Raw genomic sequence first — 18,657 nt, forward strand, 5'->3', positions numbered from 1 at the left:
TCCACACAGTAGCTGTTACAAAGGATGGAAAGCATCGTGCACACAAAGGCACAAAGAGGGCGAAAAACAAAAGGTATAAAGTAGACAAAATGTACCACAGTAGCAATATAACATGTAATATTTACGGTCATGTGATATTGTTTTAATGCGCCTTCAAAGCTGAAACTTAATACTTTGAGGTAAAAATGCTCCTTTAATCAGGTTAATCTGTCTTTTAAAAAAGCTGTTATGTTACATGTTTGTTATTAAATTCTGCTCCAGTTTCATACTGTAAAACTGAAATTAAGTATACTTGGCACCTCAAAAAAGCTTGCTTGAGAAAATTGTGCTTTTGACAAAAACTTTAGTGTCCATTACTGATTAATGCAAACCAAATGATTCCACTCATGAGCCAGGAGATTGTAAAATATTGATACAACCTGGTCCGGCCAACAAGTTACAAATATAGAGTTTATATGAACATAAATCTTGTTTTGCTATGAAATGTATAGGCAACGACTGTTATTGGGTGCCATGACAGAGGGCCACCTACAGGGGGCGCCGCTCAGTCAGCAGGTGATGCCGCTCCTCCGTGGAGGGGAAGAGCGCCTCCCTCAGGCGTATCACTCCGCCGCCGAACGCACCACGGCTGCGGGCGTCCTCCGCCAGGGGGCTCGCCACAGGGCGGTACACCCTGTAGCGTCTAGAAGAGAGACAATTAAGTAAAATATATATATATATAGATTTGGTTTGAAATGATGTTCCTTACCTGTACACCACACATGCAATAAGTGCAAAAAGTGCGAGCAGGACAGCGCTGGTAGTGAGGATCACCATCGAAGTGTCGGGCGTCTGGGACTCTATGGAGGAAGCTTAATGAACATCCTGCAACACTTTCTTGCCCCTATTTTGTGCACCTCACCTGGGCCCAGTTGGGACTTATTGACGGTGACGGTCGTGGTGGTCTGAGTCAGGCTGCGGGAGTCCTCCAGGGTGATGTTGACGCAGTAGGTGCCCGGCAGAGGGAAGCTTCTCCTCAGGTTCACCTCGCACTTGGCGGACGGCGGCACCTTGTCGCACACGATGCTGTGCACCCACGTGCACGTGGCGTCCGACACGATGGTACACGCCGACGTGGGGATGCTGACCGCCCAGGTGAGATGTTTTATTCCAAGTATTGTGGAGGTCTTCAATTAGTGTGTCCCACTCACCTGCCCAGGCATTTCACCAGGAAAGTGACGTCAGTCTTGGTTACTCTGGCGGCTATCACGTCAAGAATACGGCCGTTGGCCTCGCTCTGTAGTTGTTGCTTGGGCTCTGTGGAACATAATTGTCAGGTTTTACTTGTGAAAATGACAGAAAAATGCCTATTCTTAACAATTAAATGTATTTTTAATTCATAATCGTAGAAGTTTATCTTCGTCTGTTTGCTAGTTTACGTAAACATGCTAACTAGGCTAAAGCTAATGCTATTAGTGAGAACGTATTATTAAATAGAAGTAAACCAGTGATGTCAAACATGCGGCCCGTGGGCCGGATCAGGCCCTCGAACAGGTTCAATCCGGCCCGCGAGATGAATCAGTGTAAAATTGAGCTGCATTTTTAAATTAAATAAACTGTTTTTCTAAATGTGTCCACTGGATGTCGCAATAGCAATTCTGTTAGGCAAGCAAATTGTTTATATCGGGGCGAGCAAGTATACCAAGCAAGAGGTACACAGTAGCGGGGCTGGGACTCCTCCCCCCTGACCCAACGTAAAACACACAGGAGTAAAATAAACAATTGGTAACCCCACTTAAAATGCTGCATGAGACACATTGATATGGTTCTGTGAAAATTAGTTTCTTCTGTGAAAATTCAAAGAAAGTGAACAGTGGAAAGACAAATGAGGTAGTTGATACATAGAGGAGTTTTTATTTATGCTTTCTTATGTTTTTTGTTCAATCCTACATGGGCTGTGACTTAAAGTTGTATTGCTTTGTAGATACACTGAGATTAAGTCTAAATTAATTGTGTTCTTCATGGAGTTTTTGAAACTGTACCATTTTTTTCCGCAGATTTTTCAACTAACTTGAGTTGTTTTGTCAAGAGGATCATATGTGATATGTCCTTTTTTCAGAATGTGCTTGTTGTATTTTAGGCCAAAGTAAAACCAAGAAAACAATCTGAAGTTGCCGTAGTTGTATTTTAAAGTTATTATGCCATGATTTTACCAGTCCGGGCCACGTAGGAATAGATGGTTCTCCATGCGGCCCCTGAGCTAAAATGAGTTTGACACCCCTGAAGTAAACTAAAAACAAAGAATACCATTCAGGGATAAGTACGCTATCAAGTATCACAATTTGAAAAAAAAAATACCAGGACAGTTGTATTTTTCGGACTATAAATCGCAGTTTATTTTATAGTTTGGCCTGGGGTGCGACTTATCTCAGGAGCGACTTATGTGTGAAATTATTAACACATTACCGTAAAATATCAAATAATATTAGTTAGCTCATTCACGTAAGAGACTAGACCAGTGGTTCTTAACCTGGGTTCGATCGAACCCTAGAGGTTCGGTGAGTCGGCCTCAGGGGTTCGGTGGAGCCTCCGCCACGGAGGTAAAGACACATCCGACTTATCGTGTAAATAAATACTTCTCCCTATCGGCGTATTATGGATACCACCAAACAATGTTCCCTCTAATTTTCCATCTGATTTGCAGGTTTTTTGATTGATTGATTGAAACTTTCACTAGCAGATTGCAAAGGAAGAGAATACATTATATGAAACAGTACAGTTTACACCAGGGGTCACCAACGCGGTGCCCGCGGGCACCAGGTAGCCCGTAAGGACCAGATGAGTAGCCCGCTGACCTGTTCTAAAAATAGCTCAAATAGCAGCACTTACCAGTGAGCTGCCTCGATTTTTTTAATTTTATTTATTTACTAGCAAGCTGGTCTCGCTTTGCCCGACATTTGTAATTCTAAGAGAGACAAAACTCAAATAGAATTTGAAAATCCAAGAAAATATTTTAAAGACTTGGTCTTCACTTGTTTAAATAAATTCTTTTTTTTTTTACTTTGCTTCTTATAACTTTCAGAAAGACAATTTTAGAGAAAAAATACAACCTTAAAAATGATTTTAGGATTTTTAAACACATACCTTTTTACCTTTTAAATTCCTTCCTCTTCTTTCCTGACAATTTAAATAAATGTTCAAGTAAATTAATTTTTTTTATTGTAAAGAATAATAAATACATTTTAATTTAATTCTTCATTTTAGCTTCTGTTTTTTCAACGAAGAATATTTGTGAAATATTTCTTCAAACTTATGATTAAAATTAAAAAAAAATATTGTGGCAAATTTAGAAAATCTGTAGAATCAAATTTAAATCTTATTTTAAAGTCTTTTGAATTTCTTTTAAAATTTTTGTTCTGGAAAATCTAGAAGAAATAATGATTTGTCTTTGTTAGAAATATAGCTTGGTCCAATTTGTTATATATTCTAACAAAGTGCAGATTGGATTTTAAACTATTTAAAACATGTCATCAAAATTCTAAAATTAATCTTAATCAGGAAAAATGACTAATGATGTTCCATAAATTTTTTTTATTTTTTTTTCAAAAAGATTCGAATTAGCTAGTTTGTCTTCTTTTTTTCGGTTGAATTTTGAATTTTAAAGAGTCGAAATTGAAGACAAACTATGTTTCAAAATTTAATTGTCATTTTTTTTCGTGTTTTCTCCTTTTTTAAACCGTTCAATTAAGTGTAAATATCATTAATTATTAATAATAACATAGAGTTAAAGATAAATTGAGCAAATTGGCTATTTCTGGCAATTTATTTAAGTGTGTATCAAACTGGTAGCCCTTTGCATTAATCAGTACCCAAGAAGTAGCTCTTGGTTTCAAAAAGGTTGGTGACCCCTGGTTTACACAATACCAGTGGCGTGCCGTCACTAGAGGCAGGGGAGGCGGGGCCTCACCTGCCGTCATGGAAAGAAAAAAAATGTAAAAAGAAAAAAATAATTAAATTGTTATATATGTATCCAGTGATTATACTAAAGTTATTTTCCATTTAACTTCACCAGTTTTAGATTATTTTTATTTTTATTTTCACATTTGCCGTTCAAATACTGAGAAGAGACGGTGCGGTGATCAGCAGCCAGATGAGGCACGTCACTGATTTGTGCCTCAACATGGATTGTGCACAATGACTCGGCTAACTGCTGAGCTGCTGTGCAGTGAGACTGTATTGCTATATGAATTATATCAGCTAACTAAACTATGGCATAGTTTAGTTAGCTGAGGTATATAATGTACAGTGTATTTTGTCAAAAACTATGTGTGTAACGTATTTCTTGTGCTGAGCATTCATAAAACTGCTGCAAAAGACGTAATGGTTGAGGCTCGCAGTAATCCGGCCTCCTGGTGGTAGAGGGCGGTAGTGATCCCAGAGATCATTCCTTGGCCGCAGAAGAAAAAAAAACAAAAAACAAAAGTTTGCAAGCGATTGTTTATTTCCTCTAGCCTGGACTTTTATTAAAAACATGGAGGATTACATATGTAAAATAAAACAGTTTTCTAAACTGGACTTTCAATTGAAGCAGGAGGTAATAATTTAAGGTATACCAACGCCGGAGCTAAAAGGTTTGCTTTTGACTTCGGGACAGAAGACCCGTTCTTTTCAAACGGCGTGGTACACACGCAAAGGCTGTCCAACAAGAAAGTACGTAAGACCATAATGTTTTTTTTATTAAATGTGCTTTTTTGTTTACTACAGTTGTGTAAAGAATGCTGGTTTGAGCTTTTAAACATAACCCGTTAACTGCTGCCAATCACATGGTGAATAAGATACTATTTAGGGTTCATATGTTTGTAAATCTGACTGTGATGATGCAGTGCCTCACCAGACATTAACCTCACCGCACGCCACTTCACAATACAGTACATATTCCGTACAATTGACCACTAAATGGTAACACCCAAATAAGTTTTTCAACTTGTTTAAGTCGGGGTCCACGTTAATCAATTCATGTGAATGGGTGTAAGGTGTGTAATTTGTTGTGAGTTCATGCACTGTGTTGGTTTTGTTCTTACTGGTTCATTTTGTGCACCAGTAAAAAAACATAACTTTTTCTTGAATTTAAAAAAAAAACATTTTATTTTTCACTAAAGAAGGGTTCGGTGAATGAGCATATGAAACTGGTGGGGTTCGGTACTTCCAACAAGGTTAAGAACCACTGGACTAGACGTATAAGATTTCATGGGATTTAGCGATTAAGAGTGACAGATTGTTTTGTAAACGTATAGCGTGTTCTATATGTTATAGTTATTTGAATGACTCTTACCTTAATAAGTTACGTTAACATACCAGGCATGTTCTCAGTTGGTTATTTATGCGTCATATAACGTACACTTATTCAGCCTGTTGTTCACTATTCTTTATTTATTTTAAATTGCCTTTCAAATGTCTATTCTTGGTGTTGGGTTTTATCAAATAAATTTCCCCCAAAAATGCGACTTATACTCCAGTGCAACTTATGTTTTTTTTCTTCTTTATTATGCATTTTCGGCCAGTGCCATTTATACTCCGGAGCGATTTATACTCCGAAAAATACGGTAATTGCCGAAAATGTAATTTTACATATGTTTATTTTGTACTACAGTTGAGTAGTGGCTGCCATTAAGTGAAAGGGTTTAAAGCAGGGGTGTGAAATGTACGGCCCGAGGTTGGGATCAGGCCGCACGCGAACAGGTTTTATCCGGCCCACGGGATGAGTTTGGTAAGTATAAAAATGAGCCGAAATATTTGAATGAAAGAAACTGCTGTTCTAAATGTGTCCACTAGATGTCGCAATATCAATTCTTTGTATCTTTGTAGGTGATGATAAATAAACCACGTTAGTGCACCAGACGAGGAAAATGAGCAAACTACATAAATAACATCCTGTAATTTGATTTTGATATTTTTTTATCTTGATAGATTGAAAGTTAACATCAATGAGTTGACTGATGAACATTAATCACATAATTTATTCAGAAAGTATAAATAACGACAAATAAATATAGAATACTATTGAACGCAACATGTAAGTGTAAAAAAACAAAACATGTTTTGTACATTTTCAGAATGTACTTGTTCTATTTTGAAACAAAGAAAACAATTGGAAGCTGTCCTGTTTTTACCAGTGCGGCCCACTTAGGAGTAGATTTTTCTCCATGTGGCCCACTATTTAAAATGAGTTTGACACTCCTACACTAAACTAAAAAAATTATACCTTTTAGGGATGAATACGCTATCAAGTATCAACATTTAAAAAAAAAAAATACCAGGACAGTTTAATTACCGAAAATGTAATTTTACATTTGTTTATTGTGTACTACAGTTGAGTATTGGCTGCCATTAAGTGAACGTGTTTAAAGTAAAAGAAGAAGAGCTGGAGGAGGAAGTAGAAGAACAGCAACATAATGCAGTGTTTTAACAAGTGAATATTATAATTCAGATTTGAAGAATCAAACCTAGAATAGGTGAAATGTGTAATTTTAAAATAAAGGAAATCTCTGCAGTGAAGTTCTAGTTTTTGCAAAGTACAGTAAGAAAGGTTTATCTTCAACAGACAGTTGGCTATCGTACCTAAACATGCTAACTAAGCTAATACTAATGGTGTGAAAAGCTGCTATTGATAAATGGCATTCAATTAAAAAAAAAAAGACTATGATTCAGGGATGAATCCTCAAGTATCAAAACTTGGAAAAAAAAAATCTACCAGGATAGCCTAATTGTCTAAAATAATTCCACAAATGTTCATTTTGTTTGACAGTTCAGTACTGGCTGCAAATAAGAGCTGGAGGAGGAAGTAGAAGGAAAAAACAGTAGAACAAGAACAGGAACATAAAGCAGTGTATTCACCAGTGAAGATAATACCGATTTGAAAAATACAATTTAAATTTAGACAAAATATATTTTTAATAAACAAAAACGTGGTCTCAACTTTGCAATCTTCAGGTACAATAATAAATTAATTCCACTCTTTAAAAATTAATTGGGTCCTAGTAAATGCTTGTATCTGGTATTGGAGCTCAGTAGAAAGTGAATGTATAATTGTTTTTGTTTTTTTGACCACTTTTAAATCAAACTTTTATATACGTACACTTTTTATACACAGGCAAGTGGAAAACACAAAGTGCTGCAGAAAAAAACTGAAAAGGGAAGAAAACACAGCACTATTTTAAGGACAAACGCCATCGGAAAAATAGTATGAAACGCATGATAAAATATAAGTAAACGTAAAATATAAATAACACAGTAAGTTATTAACGTAATCGAGAGGATAATAATACTTTTAATAATTAAGATAGAAAACAAAATAAATAAAAACAAGGGTTTAACATTATCAGTAAAAAGCTAGCTTGTTACTTTTACTTTTTTTTTTCTATAATGTGTGCCTTTTTAAAAAAAAAAAAAAAAAAGCCCCAACGGTCAGTAGGTGGCAGTACCATACAACTGTTGAACCTCCAAATGATTGCCTTTTCCCTCCAAAACAAAAGCATCAGATCACATAAACACACTAAAAAAGGCTCCTTCCACCTACCGATGATGCTGATGTTACCCACAAACGTCCCGTACACGTAGCCGTAACACTCTTTGCCGTGGGGCACGCGCCTGCCGCGGACCCAATCTGGGGTGGAGGGGTCGGTCTCCGGGGTCGCATTGGACGGGAGGAACTCGTTGGTGGGGATCCCTGTTGTCATGGCGTCAGAAGCTGAGCTGGGCGTTGCTGAGACGGCAACAGAAAGCGTCACGATTAGTGTCCGATAATATCGGCCTGCCGATATTATCGGCCGATAAATGCGTTAAAATGTAATACCGGAAATTATCGGTATCGTTTTTTTTATTATCTGTATCGTTTTTTTTAAATTTTTTGTTTTTTTAAATTTTTTATTAAATCAACATAAAAAACACAAGATACACTTACAATTAGTGCACCAACCAAAAAAACCTCCCTCCCCCCATTTCTTTCTGTTATCAATATTCTGGTTCCTACATTATATATCAATATATATCAATACAGTCTGCAAGGGATACAGTCTGTAAGCACACATGATTGTGCATGCTGCTGGTCCACTAATAGTACTAAACTTTAACAGTTAATTTTACTCATTTTCATTAATTACTAGTTTCTATGTAACGGTTTTTATATTGTTTTACTTTCTTTTTTATTCAAGAAAATGTTTTTAATTTAGTTATCTTATTTTATTATTATTTTTAAAAAGTACCTTATCTTCACCATACATGGTTGTCCAAATTAGGCATAATAATGTGTTAATTCCACGACTGCATGTATCGGTTGATATCGGTATCGGTAATTAAAGAGTTGGACAATATCGGAATATCGGATATCGGCAAAAAGCCATTATCGGACATCCCTAGTCACGATGAGACAAACTGGATAGAATCAAGGCTTCAGACGCAGAAACTCACCTTGTGTCGTCTTTGTCGTCGTAGTAACAGGATTAGGTGGAAGTGTTGAAGCCTCTGAAAGACACACACACACACACACACACACACACACACACACACACACACACACACACACACACACACACACACACACACACACACACACACACACACACACACAGCAGAAACACAAGCATTACCACTGCAATTGTCCGTCAAGGATGACAATCCACTTAAGTAATAGAGTTGGAGGACCTAAATCTTCAAATTAAATTCCCAATTAGACGTAAAGACATGCAAATATTGCAACTTTACCACATCACCAATTTTTTGAAATATTGAAAAGCATTTTCTATTTTTTGGTCCTCTGTGAAGCATTTTCAAGCATAACATTGACTAAATAAACTAAACAGTATATCAATACTACAGTATTATTCTCCACTAGAGACCACACCAATGATGGTATTGGTATTTTTTTAAATAATTGTTTTTGTCATAAAAAAATAAAATCATGTGTGCTTACGGACTGTATCCCTGCTGACTGTATTGATCTATATTGATATCTAATGTAGGAACCAGAAATATTAATAATAGAAATAAACAACCCTTTTGTGCGAATGAGTTTTTTGGGCTGGTGCACTAATTGTAAGTGTATCTTGTGTTTTTTATGTTGATTTAATAAAAACATTTTTTATTTTTTTATTTTTTTATTTCTTGTGCCAGTACCAATCAATCCACGGACCGGTACCGGGCCACGGCCCGGTGGTTGGGGACTACTGGTCTAGGGGGCTCTCATAATGTTGGAAAACAAATTTAGAAGCCACTTTTTTATGCTCTAGCTATAAAAATATTTGATTGATAATGAATGATTTCTACTTTATGGTAATTTAAACTATTGTGTTAACTTATTTCTTTTATTTGACTGCTAAATTGTCATTAGATCATGTTGATATACGGTATAAATAACTACAATTGATATAATAAAATCATTAGTAAAATATGAATATAACTATTTTACATTGTTCCTTTTTAGATATACATGTTCTTCCTCTGTAATTAAACTAAAATTGACACTACCAATAAGTAAACAAGTGATATTTGTAATTTTTACAAATTATTTTACAATTAAAAAATACTACTCTTTTGCTGTAATATGCATTTCCAAACAAAGACACAAAGTATTCTCAATCAAGACAAAGTTAAATGATGAGGAATTATTAATTTCAAAGTTGTGCTTGTAGTAGTTTACCAGTAGAGGGCGGTGGCGTGGAGGCGTAGTTGGCCGTAGCTGGTGGACACTCCAAAGGAAACGCCGCCTCCACCACCAGCTTGACGGTCACGTTGCCCACGGCGGCGTAGGCGTGTGTGGTCATGGGGCGGTGGGTCACCAGCTGGTTGCCGTCTCTGAAGTCCCAGACGTAGTCAATGGCCGCCGCCTTTCGGAGATATCCGCTGGGGTCGTGGAGATGCACCTGGAAGAGCAGGTCCTCGTCGCGGAAGAACACGTTGTCCGGCTGATGGACCGCGGCCTTCTGGGAGATGTCCACCGCCAGCGGGATCGTATCTGGTAGAATCAAACACCATCTACGCGTTAGCTTCTTCAAGACGCTACGGCCCAAGGAGGCTGGTCTCCACCTGTCACGTAGAAAACCACGTTGTCGTTACTCAGGGGGCTGTACTTCCTGTCTTCCTGTTTACGGTAGACCAGGACCTCCATCACCTCTGCTCCCACTGGGATGACGGAGGTGTTGAGGGTCAGGGTGGAGAACGAGTTGTCGTTTGTCTGAAAGTATTGACCTGGAGCAGGACAAGAAGCAAAAGTAGCAGGAGTGATGATATCAAAGGATACTGAAGCATGGATGCCTTACGAACCGTATTGTGTGTGTCGCATTAAGACATTTAAGTGCCACGCACCAGACTGTGTTTTTCGAGGACTGCGCGCATTAAATGAAGGCCTCAAACATTGGTTTCATCATCCATCTTAAGGCAATGAAGAAAATGGAAGCGTGGGCTCATGTTTACCTTATAGCGTCAAATAATGTAAATGTTCTTCTTTTTTTGTTTACAATTTGGATCACTGACCAGAGTTGCACCTTTCGTTGTCCTTTCTTTGTGAAAAAAGTCAACTCTATTTGCTAATTTCATTCTATTGCAAGTAGAGATGTCCGATAATGGCTTTTTTGCCGATATTCCGATATTGTCCAACTCTTAATTACCGATTCCGATATCAACCGATACCGATATATACAGTCGTGGGATTTAATACATTATTATGCCTAATTTTGTTGTGATGCCCCGCTGGATGCATTAAGCAATGTAACAAGGTTTTCCAAAATAAATCAACTCAAGTTATGGAAAAACATGCCAACATGGCACTGCCATATTTATTATTGAAGTCACAAAGTGCATTATTTTTTTTAGCATAGAATTTGGGACATACTCTCCCTGAGAGAGCATGAGGAGGTTTAGGTGGGCGGGGTTGAGGTGGGAGGGTAGGGGGTAGCGGGGGTGTATATTGTAGCGTTCCGGAAGAGTTAGTGCTGCAAGGTGTTCTGGGTATTTGTTCTGTTGTGTTTATGTTGTGTTACGGTGCGGATGTTCTCCTGAAATGTGTTTGTCATTCTTGTTTGGCGCATATTTGTAACAGTGTTAAACTTGCTTACACGGCCACCCTCAATGTGACCTGTATGGCTGTTGACCAAGAATGCCTTGCATTCACTTGTGTGTGTGAAAAGCCGTAGATATTATGTGATTGGGCCGACACGCAAAAGCAGTGCCTTTAAGGCACGCCCCCAATATTGTTGCCTGGGTGGAAATCGGGAGAATGGTTGCCCTGGGAGATTTTCGGGAGGGGCAGTGAAATTCGGGAGTTTCCCGGGAAAATCGGGAGGGTTGGCAAGTATGACTGGGAGACGCAACTGCTCTGTACTTCTCGCTACGTCCGTGTACCACTCCGTACAGCGGCGTTTTAAAAAGTCATAAATTTTACTTTTTGAAACCGAAACCGATAATTTCCGATATTACATTTTAAAGCATTTATCGGCCGGTAATATCGGCAGTCCAATATTATCGGACATCTCTAATTGCAAGTTTAGCGGTACTGTCCCAAATAAATATCGCTTTCTAAAATATACTAGTATTAAATATAAAACCGGTGTGTCACCCAAAACCAAGCTACAATTGTATATTGTGCAGCAATGTTGTAATAATAGGAGCAAACTGCTGAGCCAGCATTATTACAGGTGATGAGTTGATTGTAAACAATATCACAAGTCTAACAGTTTCACACCAACATCCAAGTAGCGCCATCTTGTGGAGGTGATGACAACTACATTAAGAGGTTGCCTACAGCCACAGCTGCTGCTCTAATTCCAGACCGTGGTGGTTCGTTGAAAATAATCGTTTTTGCAGGGGTGCTCAAAAAATTAATTTACATCTAAATCGACATTTTTATTTATTCCCATTTTAAGTCAATGTATAGTTTTCAAAAATCGATCGGAAAAAAAAGTCTTTCTTTGCTACTTTTTGTAAAGAATTTGTTTTATTAAAAATACAATTAATTAAAAACAACTATTTATATATTTTTTAGTATTGTATTTGTATGTCTTCTCAATTGCTTTGTAAATGTCTATCCTCAGTATTGTAAAGCGGGGATTGGGTTGCTCTATTGTCTTTTTTTAGATTGATGACAATTTTGTAATGAACATTTTTATAATGTACTTTTAAAAGGAGGTTTTTCCGGCCAACACTGTGCATATCAGTCACACCTCAGCAGCCGAGAGGAGCTTTTGTCACTTGGGATCTGTTTTGTAAAGCTTTTATTATCACGTATATAGCAAATAATACAATACAAGAGTGGTGTAGAATGGATTGTGAATCAAACCGTCAGCCAAAAAAAGAGTCCGCCCTCGACTTTTTAGTGTGTGTGTGCCTGGGAGTCTCACCCATGGTGTGCCACACGTAGACGTAGTTCTTGTCCCTCCAGTCGCCTTTTGGTAAAGGCTTGCCATCGGGGAACGTGTTGCATTTGGCCGGGTTCGTGCATTTCCCAAATCCAAAGTGATCCATCCAAGTCGTCCAGTTGTACATGAAGCCAGGGCGCACTTGTCCGTTTGCTGCCAAGAGAAGGAAGTGAAGCGTGCGCTTGCTGGTGGTGGTTTGATCACAATATCTTTTTTGTGGCAGTACCTGAGGCCTCCAGCTCCATGGCGTCGTCGCAGCGGTCATCCCATACTAGGTTCCCCGAGGCGTCCTCCTTCTGGCACGGGGCGTACTTGAGCTTGGCCGTGAAGGAGATGATGGAGCCGCTCAAAGCGGGACTGTCGCTGGTGAGTTTGACTGTAGGCTTGCCTGCAGGGACACGCAGCACTTCAACACCTCACTTGGGGCTCAATCAAACTGCTGCCACTGAGGGCCGCACACTCAACCATTAAAGCATTTTTTGATCTTCAGATCAACTTACAACTTTTATCTGTTCGATATAAAATACATTTTCTTTTTCAAGTTTTATGCTCTTTTTGTTAAAGAAAATCCAGTTTTTTTATTGCAAAAACACAAAACATACAACATTTTACCTCCCAAAAAGTGGAATATGTTATGATCCGCTGCCCGGATCATAGTCTGTTTAAGTTTTTCGAGTCACTTGTGTTTTCTGTTAGTTTTGGACTCCTTTAGTTCCTGTTTATGCACCTCTGAGTTTGTTACCATGGCTACGTATTAGTTTCACCTGCCTCTTGTGTTCGGGACGCGCACATGTTTTGTAATCAGAGATATTATTTAAACCTGCCTTTGCCAGTCAGTCGGTCTGGCTTCTTTGTTTGCGTCACATTACTGTTACGTAAGTTTTGCTTGTCTCATAGCCCCTGCTAGTGATCTCTAGTCTGTGCTAAGTAGTAGCCTTAGCTTCAGGTGCGATCGGCACCTTGTTCCGTCGGTTTGTTTTTGTTTTTTCTTTGAGTGTTAGTTTAAGGTTAAATCAGGTTCCTACCTGCAAGTCCTGTCCGGAGTCGTCCGTTTGCATCCTGGGAGAACAAACCTCGCAGTAGGGATGATACTCGAAACCGATTTTCCCGGTTGTTCGATAAGAAAAGAACAGAGTCCTCGGACTCGAATCCCTTTTTGAGAACCGTTACCCGTTATCGAGACCACTATAGTAAAGAAAAAGAGTTGGTTCTTTATTCGAATCCCTGGGAACGAATATCGTCCCGACCAGAAATGCTCCGTGTGACATCACAAGAAATGACGTCACGTAGCTCAGTTATTAGGCGCAGATAGCGAAAGCAGGAAAAAAATGGAACGGAAAAAGCGCTCCAAGGTGTAATAAAGTTCAAAACAAAAGGTATAATCCAATGAATAACTTTACTGAGAGATTTGAGCAGGGTAAAACACATGACGAACACTTTTACTACCAACCGGAAACATAGCAACCAGGCTAGCAACGCACCTCCTTTACGGCAGCTGTCGCAACGTTCTTAAAGCAACCGCAGCACATACGTATAAATACAATATATATGACATGATCTCCCTTTTTTAACTTTTGTTTTTCTTTCCTTGTAAACAAAACAAAATCACACTGTATATGTGTTGTCTGTCTAATTATAAATAATGTAGACGAGGCGTGTTGGCTTAGTTCTTGACGTTTACTTTCACAGAGTGCTCATAACCTCATTCTTAGCTGCCGGGTGACGACATGCAACAACACTTTTCGGGGCTACCGCGCATGCTCGTCACTCCCGTTGCATGATGGGTAGTGTAGTTGTTATATTCCCTAGCTCATAACATCTTTCCCCCTATAAAGAAATAATGTTAAAGTTAAGTTAAAGTACCAATGATTGTCACACACACACTAGGTGTGGTGAAAATTTTCCTCTGCATTTGACCCATCCCCTTGATCACGCCCTGGGAAGTGAGGGGAGCAGTGGGGAGCAGTGGGCAGCAGCGGTGCCGCGCCCGGGAATCATTTTTGACTCAATAAAGTGTATTTCTTTTTTTAGCTTTAACCTTTCATTTTTTAGCATTGTAACCACATTTGCAAACAACTTTTCTCTTCATAGAATTTTCTTTCAAAAAAGAAATAAAGTGCAAAAATGTCAAAGCATCATAACAAACAGTTATGTCAAATAGCAGCAGAATTGCACTTTTTGGAGAGCTGTATTATTTTCAGTTTTGTGCCCAAGGGACTGATTTTATTTAACACTATATTATTATTTATACACCTATAGTGATCACAGAGACAGGTTGTTTTTGTGTTACTGTATATATTTGTTTTTCTGAAAAATCCCTCTTAATATACTTTGGGTAACAACAGTCAATATTTATTTATTTTATTTTATTTTTTTAGGGGGGTAACAGTCAATATTTATTTATTTATTAGATAAAAAAATGTTCTTATATAATAAAAGTGAGCTTTTTTATAAACCAAATATTGTGTGTTTTTTTCCATATACAACAACCTATCTGGACTCCATAAGAGAATCGATAAGGAATCGGTTCGATAAGAGGATTCGATAATAGGCTCGAACTCGATAATTTCTTATCAAACATCATCCCTACCTCGCAGTAAGCGCAACCCCACCGTAACAGAATATTTTATGTACAATAATTGAAGCCTCAAATAGGTCAACAATTCATGACATTGATTTTAATTCATTATTCATTTTTGAGAAATGACAGTTTAGGAAGGAAATCCCACAACAATTTTAAGGGATCCAACAGGGTGGAGTGTGTCAAAAATAAGTGAGAGTTTCCCCTTTATGTAATTGAATGTGGCGGACCGCCACAGCATTTTTTTTTATTACCACACTTTAAAAAAAAAAAAAAAAAAAATGTTTTAACTTGAAATCAAATTACATTAATACAATTTATTGTAGCCCCCAGAAGAAATCACACAACGTCCAACGCTATTTTTTTACTTTTATTACCAATCTTATTATAACAAACGGCACAATTCCAAAAGGTTATACCTCTCGTGTACACACTTTTGTCTCCGTAAGTCACTGTCCGCGCTTCCCTGCCGCACACACAACAACACTTCCTCATTCTCCACCAATCACCTTTCAGGCTCGGACGGTGTGTTTGTAAACATGGTGTTAATGTTTTATGTTTGTGATGTTTGTTGACTGACATCAAACCACAAACATAAAACCTTAACACCAGCAGGTCGTTACAGTACGAATTGATATAAATACCCTATTATTTGTGCACTATTGACAAGTGATGTATTGAAAACTTGACCACGGAAAAAAGACTTTGATCACAGAAAACCGCGCTACGGAAACCGGATGTAAACAAAACACATGCCGTTGTCTGGAGCGTTGTCAGCATGTCTGTGATGTGGACGTAACCAGATATACCCAACGACAGCCATCTACAAAATATGCAAATATTAAGAGGACAGTGACAAGAGGAAGTCCAACTGGAGCAGCAGCGCCAAGCAAGTGTGACGTTATGCTCGCTGCAGCCTCTTTAGTCAGGGACATGGAGGGACAGAAGTAGAGTCTCTAAACACGACTACATTCTATAATAACACCAGAAGAAGATTAGATTTGTTGCTAGTAGTTTTTAATTGAAAAAATCTCTAGACTGAGACTTGAAAAATCCTCAAAGTACATTGTAGAATAAGTAATTGAAAATATGGCAAAACGATCTTAATACTAATTAATAATAAGAGATCTGTTTTTAAATGTATGTGTACATTTTTTAACCTTTTTATCCAATCTAATGGACTTTATTTATAGCACATTTTAGAAAACAATAAAAGTTTCACAAAGTGCTGCACAAGAGTTAAAACACACATTTATTTAGAAGCAGGGTAAAACTAAGGAGAGTGAATTGTAAAAAACATTTTTGAAGAAAATCATATCATTACAGGCAAATTATTTGATTACGTCATTGTGACCACGCCCATAACCACACCCCCACCGCCGCAGGTATCTTGGCAGTCTCGGGGAAACCCTCTTAGTCATATATTCTTTTTTACTTTCAATGCTTGATCAATCAATGCTTGAATGTAGATCAACTTCAGATCTCTCTGAAGATTATTTTTGGAAGGTTTTTTTGTTGGTTTAATGCCCTTTTTTTCATAGAAAACTTTTTTTTTATGGCAAACACACAAAATATGCAAATTTCACCCCAAAAAATATTCCAAAGTGTAATATTTGGAAGTCACGCTATTATAGTCATCAATAGGTTAATAATTCATAACAACATTGACCGCGACGCAACACGACCTGACCTCGGATAAGCGGAAGAAAATGGATGGATGGATCGAACTTTGATTTTGATTCATTATTCTTTTTTGAGCAATGACAGTTTTAAAGAAAAAAAACAGCCTGCGTGGCAGCTTTGCGTTATTAGAGTCAACATTGCAACTTTTTCTCGATAAATTTCAAATTTTGTGATGTTCTTTTATTCCACTTTTTTGAAATAGTATTTTTAGAATGTGCAGCGTGCCGTTAAAACATTATCTGCGGGCCGCACTTTGGACACCTTTGGGCTAAAACCAGGTGGAACACTGACCTCGTCTGTTCATGAGCTCGTTGTTCTTTGGTTTCATTGGCGGGTAGATGTAGGCGTCCCACGGGTGGGTGTCAGGACCCCAGCCAGGGATGGGCGGGATGGGGTAAGGAATCTTTCCTGGTATTAAGTGCTTGTGGGGGAACATGTCTGCATACGCTGGAGAAAGAAACAGAAGTTATATGCAGTGACTGACAAAACAATAAAACTCACAATAATGCCACACGTTATCGGGGATTGTTGGAAGTTTGTTTGTGTAGTACTGTAGAGCAACGACAAACACACAAAATGTGTCAAACTGGAGGCCAGGCCATGTCATTCTATGTGGCCTGGAAATAATGTGCATAGATAAAGCACCTCATCTTTATTCACCAATTATGGCAGAGAAAAAAAATGATATCTTCTAAACTTCAACATTATGCAACAATATATTCCAAAATGTATTTTTTGTTATCAAAATGAAATGCTTAAATATCTGCTTGTCATCTCAGCTCATGATTTCAAAGCCAGTTATCAATCAATCTGTTAAAAAAATCAAATGCATCTGCAATTGTATGATTATATAATGAGGCAATTATGCATTTCAATTCGCAGTTAAAAGCGATCACTCGTAATTGCAATGTGTTCCGCAATCATAATGAGTTTGACACCCCTGTGACATCATCCAATATTACTTCCAAATTGGGAAAACATTTTTTTAAATAAGTCTCTTTTTTTCTATAATATCATACCAGGAAATCCCCTCCAGATGTTGGTTATAATATGAATTTTCTGCATTAAAATGTAATAAAATAATGAAACTGGAAGGATGACACAAACGGCAAATTCCATCTGTTACTTTTATTGCAGGCAAAATTAAAAAATGCTGATATTATCAGCGACATCTTTTTGGCCACTATGGTCACCACTTACCTGAATATCTTCTTGTGATATTTATGCTATTTTCGTGTTGCTTGACATGACACGCAATATGTTTCATGTTTTAGGAGGTGAAAGGTCATCGAGTGAGAGGTCTTCAGCGGGGAATCGGCTCATGAGACGTCACAGTGAGCAAACCATCAAACATTTCAACGACTAATAACATAATGCATATGGTATTGTTATATACATTGTGTTTAAGTGCAGTAGACACAATCCCAGAATAAAGATGAACATCTTACTTTTGCGTGCCTCCGCTTGATGAGTCAAACCGATGCAAGCGAGCAGGAAAACACCTTGGAAAAGTCCCATCTCGGAAGGTTGGAAATAATAAAAGCGATGTGCTTCTTCAGTGGATGTCAGCTCAGGAAGATGTTCTCCTCCGCTCTGCTCTGATTGTGTGTTTGTGAGCGCTAATTGAATCTGCTGCTGGTGAGCACACTGACATGTGATGTTGCTTAACCAGACGCATCTCATCCCTCATTAGTGCGCACAAGGAAGTCATGAGGACTGAGGTGCATCCTCTTCCTCTTGTCTCCTCTTCACTTGCACCGTACATGTAAAGATGCTTAATCAATATGCTGGTGAATGATTACAGTATTGAAATGGACAGTTGAATGTTTAAAACTTCAGCAACAGTTGAAGAAACGCAACAGTCATATATATTGAAATAAATGTAATCAACAGTGGGGGTACAGCTGTATCATTGAGATGAAAAGCCGTTATTTGTTTACTCTCGATGTGTCTTTTCTTCTCAGAAACATGGTCAATTAAATTTGGTGATACCAATCACTTCCCAGA

The 18,657-nt window shown here is 38.1% G+C and overlaps 1 protein-coding gene and 1 long non-coding RNA gene across 2 annotated transcripts; one reads left to right on the forward strand and one right to left on the reverse strand.

The window, feature by feature from the left end:
- Positions 1-139: 139 nt before the first annotated feature.
- On the reverse strand, positions 140-18,327 carry LOC133635539 (protein QNR-71-like). Its single transcript, XM_062028743.1, has 12 exons — positions 18,099-18,327; positions 16,942-17,097; positions 12,613-12,774; positions 12,369-12,539; positions 10,060-10,221; positions 9,674-9,988; positions 8,446-8,499; positions 7,556-7,741; positions 1,191-1,296; positions 902-1,122; positions 749-839; positions 140-682 (listed from the first exon to the last, which is right to left on the reverse strand). Exons 1-12 carry the CDS (start codon positions 18,166-18,168, stop codon positions 529-531), a joined length of 1,848 nt encoding a protein of 615 aa, XP_061884727.1. The 5' UTR covers positions 18,169-18,327; the 3' UTR covers positions 140-528.
- LOC133635540 (uncharacterized) lies at positions 603-18,657 on the forward strand. Its single transcript, XR_009822075.1, has 3 exons — positions 603-1,134; positions 12,610-12,752; positions 17,925-18,657. It is a non-coding gene; the product is annotated as an uncharacterized LOC133635540 (long non-coding RNA).

Source organism: Entelurus aequoreus, linkage group LG20 (genome assembly GCF_033978785.1).
Source record: "Entelurus aequoreus isolate RoL-2023_Sb linkage group LG20, RoL_Eaeq_v1.1, whole genome shotgun sequence".
NCBI lineage: Eukaryota > Metazoa > Chordata > Actinopteri > Syngnathiformes > Syngnathidae > Entelurus > Entelurus aequoreus.